At 34.9% G+C, this 6,728-nt stretch overlaps 1 protein-coding gene across 2 annotated transcripts; it reads right to left on the bottom strand.

The window, feature by feature from the left end:
* Positions 1–2,017: 2,017 nt before the first annotated feature.
* Positions 2,018–6,507, bottom strand: LOC100780710 (receptor-like protein EIX1). Of its 2 annotated transcripts, XM_006599474.4 has the most exons (3): positions 4,813–6,506; positions 3,037–4,077; positions 2,018–2,419 (listed from the first exon to the last, which is right to left on the bottom strand). In XM_006599474.4, the coding sequence occupies exons 1-2, from the start codon at positions 6,398–6,400 to the stop codon at positions 3,047–3,049; spliced, it is 2,619 nt and encodes an 872-aa protein (XP_006599537.1). In that variant the 5' UTR covers positions 6,401–6,506; the 3' UTR covers positions 2,018–2,419; positions 3,037–3,046. The 2 variants fall into 2 exon arrangements, with proteins under 2 accessions (XP_006599537.1, XP_006599535.1); XM_006599472.3 differs by having other exon boundaries at positions 3,037–6,507.
* Positions 6,508–6,728: the final 221 nt, after the last annotated feature.

Genomic DNA, 6,728 nt, shown 5'->3' with positions numbered 1-6,728 from the left:
CTGAGGCCACGCGCTCTTAGGTCTCTTGCACGGAGCTTGAACGGGCGACAAAAGGAGGGGTCGGATTTGAAGGAAAACTTTTAGATTTTTGTTTTCCGGTTTGGGGAGAGGCGTTGGCGGGGTTTCTAGTGTTTGTGCTGTGGACAAAACGTTGTCGTTTGGGAATGGCGTGATCTTGGGTAAGTGGAAGCTTTGCGGCATCGTTTGGGGAGTGACGCGAGCTCTCCAGGGAACGGTGATTGTGTCGGGGCACCATGGTGAGGTGTTCGGATCCATTGTGTGGTGATGTTCCAGCAGTGCCGTTGGCACTGTGGAATCCATGGAAGGTGGCATGGTTTGCAGAGCTGTGGTACTAAACAAGCTTAACAGACGGTGCCGAGTACTTGCAAAATCAATCCCAATGGATTGAGCTGGATGTACAGAAAGAGAAGGAAGGGATGGCTCCTGCAGGGGTGGTTGTGGGTGGTGTGTTATGGCATGGCCGGGAGTAGAGGTGGAGGCAGTCATGGGCGGCAGGTGGGTGATCGAGAATCGCAGGATATCTAATTTGGCTACATTACGTTGATGGAGGTGAGTGTTGGAATTGAGATGATTATGGTTGGGTGACCGCAGGTGGAGGTGATCGAGAATCGAGTCCACCTTGCCAGAAAGTTCTGCGTATTTGTCATTGAGGGAAGCTTGGCTGTTGGATAGGCGAGCAACTGCGTCTTCAAGTCTTTCCATCGTGGTCTTTCTGGTTGTGTGGTCAGCCATGGCGATACGACAGCGACGACAGGTCGGACCAATTGATAGAGACAGAAGGTGGGGTAGTGCCTTTGTTCGAGGCAAGGCTCCTCCTAAGAAAGTCTTAAACCGATTCTAAGCTTTTCTACATGCCTTTTATTCATTCATGCAACTCTTACATACTACAATTATTTATATGCATAACTAACTAAACAAACTAATGGTATTAACAACTTGTTGGTAACTAACCCAACAGATTTAACTAACTATTTACTATGCTTTCTTGGCTGCAATGGCTTCTTCCTAACATATGCGATGCTTATACTATTTGATTCACACTAACTCATCTTTGGCAATATTTTTCTCTACTCTGAACTCTAATTTGTTTTTGTACTGAGCTCAGAACCTTCAACTTGCTCTACTTTTCATGTGCAACACTCATTTTATATTTGAATGTTTAAGTTGTCTGCATATTTGAAATTGATGACCATGAAGAATTAAGTTTATCTAATTGGATATTTTATACAATATCTTGTTCCATCTCCACCATGTGTGGGTGGGTTTACAATGTGCATTATGGCATCTACTTTTATCATGTATTTTCAGGAGACGGTTGTCTATGCAAACCATATTTTGGTTCAAACATTCTCCGGGAAGTCTCTTGATATACATGATCCATTTATTTGTAAGATAAGAGAATCCTTATGCATATACCATTTTTGTTGATCATTTCACTCAAAAGTTTAAATTTATTATTATTATAATTAGGGGAGAGAGACACTCCCAATCTGTTTACATATTTTAAATAAAAATAAAAATAAAGAAAAGGAAAAGATTTAGAAGTTAAAATAAAATAACTAACAACATGAGAATGATGGATAGTTATTAGGAAAGAGTAGTAGAAGTTTAAAAATTGATAAAATATATAGTTGTCTAAAATTTGTGGAGCTGAAAAGGAGTAGATGGGGCCTCTCCAAATTTTAAATAACAAATCCAACAATTAAAAAAACAAAATTTAAATACATTTAATAAAAAAATGATAGAGTAAAAAAGATTAACAATATAGAAGTAGTGGAAAGTTGCAATAGGTTAGAAGAAAATTTTCAAAATTTAAGAAATGATTTAAAGATAAAATTATCTAATGAAATGTAGATATCCAATGGAGATATTTCCTTTATTATTAATATAGATTAATAATTAATAATATAGATTATTATTATTATTTCTTAAAATAAAAGGCATGCACAGTTTGGAAATTGGAGTGATCTCCATATAGTTTAAACATATGTGATCAAATTATTTTGTTCTAATTATGACAAAATTATGATGATAGATTTATTCATTCAAAATATGTGCCTTCAATTTTCTAATATCTTTGATTCTTAAAAAATTGAAAATAAGGCCCTTATCAAAATATTCAACTCAACAATGTCTTTGACAAACTGAAATTTTGATTATGACAAAGATGCACGTAAATTAATGATATAATACATAGTAATTTATATTTCATTACTAGCACAACGCTAATAAAACTAGAGTCTTCTTGAAATGATCAAAACATGATATAAGTATCTCAATTGCTAGTGAAGAAATGTAAAACAATCATAATTTCCAACTTATTGCCTTTTCCAAGCCTTAACAAGCTTAGACATTGGAGTCATCCAAGAGGGCCAGTGTCTTCAAGGGATTGAATTTTCTAAAAAAAAAAAAAAAAAGAAAGAAAGAAAAGGGAAACAGAATGTTAGATATCAAAATGTGCAAATGAAAACAAATAAAATTCTTATACCTATAAAAAGAAATTTGGAGAAATTAAAGTAATCAGAATAATAACATCAAGTTAATGATAGATTAAAATCACAATAGTTTATAAGAAAAATATTTATGGTAATAATGGAGATCATTAATATTTTAGGATTAAGTATTAAACATCAATAATTATGAGTTTAATGATTATGCAACAATAGTATAATTTTATAGGATAGTTTATGGTAATAATGGAGATCGTTAATATTTTAGGATTAAGTATTGAACATCAATAATTATGAGTTTAATGATTATGCAACGATAATACAATTTTATACCATTAATTAATCTTAATATAATTTTTGTAAAATTCCACAAACTTATCATATACAAAGTTATAAATGATTGGATGACAATATAAATAAATTCTCCGGTATCTCTTCAAAATTAATTATATTAAAAATAGTTCAATGAAATCTTATTGTCACACTTCAAAATTATATTATGTATGAAATCTTTCATGTATATAAACTATATGAAAAGCAAAAGAAAGGACTACAATATTATTACCTGTTAAGCTTCATCCATGCACCTTTGATATTTTATTAGCAAATACTGCTACCTTGACATAAATATTGTCTGATAGATTGTTCAAGAACTTGAAATAAACATGTCTCCAAGAACGCTTTATTAATATTGAGCCAAAGACTCCCCAGAAGCTTGTAACAAATCCAATTGCCATACTAATGTAAAATTCACGGGCAAAAAGCAATTTTTCATCTTCAAGAAGTTTAACAATTGGCTCCTGTGCAGGCTTCCCATCGATACACAATTTCTTCAGTGGCGGTCCACAAAGATATAGATTATCTTCATAACATGAGGCATTGAAACTCTGTAATTGTGTACCAGTTGGAATTTCTCCAGATAGATTGTTATGTGACAAATCTAACATAGAGAGTCGATCAATTTGAGTAAGACTTGAAGGAATTGAACCAACTAGCTGGTTTCTTGACAAATCAAGAAAGTCAAGTGATGTTAACTTCCCAATATTTGAAGGAATTTTTCCAGTCAAATTGTTTCTTGATAAATTTAATGAAACCAATTCAAATAAACTCTCTATTTCTATTGGAATTTCTCCAGAAAAGTGATTGCTTGAAAGATCAATGCCTTTTAAAAGTGATAACACATTCTTTTTGAACATTTGTTCTGAACCTTTCCACATCAAGTGTACATTAAAATCACGTAGTTCAATGAAAAATATTGTTGCAGATGTCTTTTGAGTCATTGAAGTAAAAATTTTTATGCATTTAGGAATTTGCCCAGACATGTTGTTTAGTGAGAGATCCAAGAGTTGAATGTTACTTAGGTAGCAAATTTTCAATGGTAAACTTCCATGGAAATGATTTCTTCTCAAACTTAAAAATTTTAACTCTTGTAATTCGCTCCCAATCCAATCAGGGATAGATCCTGATAACCTATTTTCTGCAATATCTAGCACTACCAGATTTGTGCAACTCCTCAAGGAGAAAGGTATCTCATTTGATAAGTTGTTGTTTCTCAATAGCAATGCTCGAAGATCAACAAGAGATCCCATGGATGTAGGTATCCTTCCTGAAAAATTATTGTGACTTAAGTCCAAATAAGATAATGACTTGAAATGACTCCAACAATCCGGAATTTTTCCAGAGAAATGATTATTTGATATGTCAATATACTCAATTTGATTTTGTGTATTCAGCCATTTGGGAAATACTCGACCTAGCTTGCAAGATCGCAATCCTATGTGGCTCAACTGAAATGGTGGAACCCAATTTTGGCTAAATGCCAAGGCCAATAAAGAGTTCTCAGATAAGTCCAAGATGTCTAACTTAGACATATTAGCGAAATGATAATCAGTGAGCACACCCTTTAAGGAATTTGATTGCATATATAGTACCTCCAGTTGAGGTGGAAATTTAATATCTTTTGAAATCTCTCCATTTAGCTTGTTCCCATAAAGATATAATTCTCTTAAAGATGAGAATATTGAGAGGTCGGGTAGTGTGTCATTGATTTGATTCATGCCTAGATATAATTGTTCCAATGAATATCTAGCACATCCAGACAAGTGATGGATTATCATTGGAAACTCTTCACTCAAGCTATTATTAGACATGTCCAATGAGCGCAAAGCACATGCATTCCCAAATGATTTTGGAATTCCACCTTCTAAAATGTTTGAAGTGATTGACAAAGACTCCAACAGAGATGGCAATTTGGTACTCTCTGGAATTTTGTCATTTAATTGATTTTCTGAAAGATCCAATGTTTTTAAGGCAGAAAATATTGAAAGGTCAGGAAGCGTACCATTGATTTGATTTCCTCTTAAGTTCAATTCTTGCAGCGAGAATCTGGCACACCCAGACAATTGATGGATTATCACCGAAAGCTCTTTATTCAAATTGTTACCAGACATATACAGTGAGCGCAAAGCACATGCATTCCCAAATGATTTTGGAATTCCACCTTCTAAAGTGTTTGATTGGATTGACAGAGATTCCAAATGAATTGGTAAGCGGATTCCTTCAGGTATGTTTCCACTTAATTGATTCATATCGAGAACCAATATTTTTAGAGATGAGAATACTGAAAGGTCAGGTAAAGAGCCAGTGATTTGATTAAATGACAAAACCAAATCTTGTAATGAGTGTCTAACACAACCACTAGACAAATTATGAAGGATTGATGGAAGGTCTTCAGTCAAATGGTTTGCTGGCATGTATAAAGAATGTAAGGTGCATATATTCGCCAAGGATTTCAAATCCTCACCCTTGAATATATTATATGAGAGGTCGAGGTGCTCAAGAGAATTCATTACACGGCCAAAATGGTTTGATGTGGAACCCTCCAAGAGGTTATTACTAAGGTCAAGCTCAACAAGGTTGGAAGTGACGTTGGACAGCCACTGGAGTATCATTGATGACGTGAAGCTGTTCCAGGAAAGATCAAGTCTGGAAAGAGAACTAGAAAAATTGAATTTGGAGGGCCTCAGTGAAAGGATAAAATGATCGGAAAGGCTACAATGAATTAAACTCAGTTCTCTAAGTTTTGGTAGCTTGGCAATCATTTGGAGGAAGCTATGAGAAGTGTTGAGATTAGATATGGAGTCGAAGGAAAGATGGGTTAAGGAAATGAGATTAGACAGCCAATGATCTCCATCGTCAATTTTGAGAGCACCATCATCGTCATAATATGATCCTCCAAGATAAAGCTTCTGCAAATTTGAAAGGTTCCCAAGTTGGGACGGTATACTTCCTTCAAAAGAATTGTAGCTGAGATCAAGATGCTGCAACTGGGAGAGATTTCCAATTTGAGAGGGTATATTTCCTTCAAATTGATTGGCCCTGAGATCAAGATGCTGCAACTGGGAGAGATTTCCAAGTTGACGTGGGATTGAACCCTCCAGATAATAATTCCCAGCAAGATTTAAGTATTTCAAATGAGAAAGAGAGCCAAACTGAGTTGGAATTTTTCCTTCAAAATCAGAATGTGACAGATCAAGGTATCTCAAGTTGGTGAGAGAACCAAGAAACTCTGGGATTCCTCTGCCTTGAAAAGAATTCCAACTGAGGTTTAAATAGTTTAATTGTTGCAACTCCATCAACGACTGGTGGATCTCTCCTCTGAGGCCTAAACTGTGAAGGTCGAGCATTAGAACATGGGCGGTGAGGTTGGAGCAGCGAATCCCTTGCCATTGGCAGCAATCAGAAGTGGTCCAAGAAGAGAGCATGCCATAGTGATCCAGAAGTGCAGCCTTGAATTGGAGGAGTGCTTCTCTCTCAGTCTGAATGCACATAATATGGTCTTGAGCAGAAACAACAACCTGCAACATCATCATCATAAATGTTATTATGCCTTCCATGAATTTCAAACCAACTGGATTAATGGTTGGCATTTTGGTGGTTATGATGAGAAAGGCAAAGTGATTGATGAAATGAATCCACTCAATATGAGAATTAGAATGATACTGATGACTTTAGAATGATAATGATGACTTTAGCACTGCCAATAGCCATGCATATATATATATAATATCCAAAAGTTTTCGAGCGTTTGGTTGAGATTAACTGTTTGCCAACGTGTTACATGTTGTTGTTATAAGTATGGTTTTTTTAATATAATATATTATTTGTCTGTAAAAAAAGTGTTCATAAGTGACAAAACTGACAAAATAAGAAACACATGATGGACGACTTCAAAAAGTCCTCTAATTAAACAAAACA

Source organism: Glycine max, chromosome 16 (genome assembly GCF_000004515.6).
Source record: "Glycine max cultivar Williams 82 chromosome 16, Glycine_max_v4.0, whole genome shotgun sequence".
Classification (NCBI taxonomy): Eukaryota; Viridiplantae; Streptophyta; class Magnoliopsida; order Fabales; family Fabaceae; genus Glycine; species Glycine max.
Note: the sequence above shows the minus strand (reverse complement) of the source record. Positions and strands in the feature narration are given on the sequence as shown.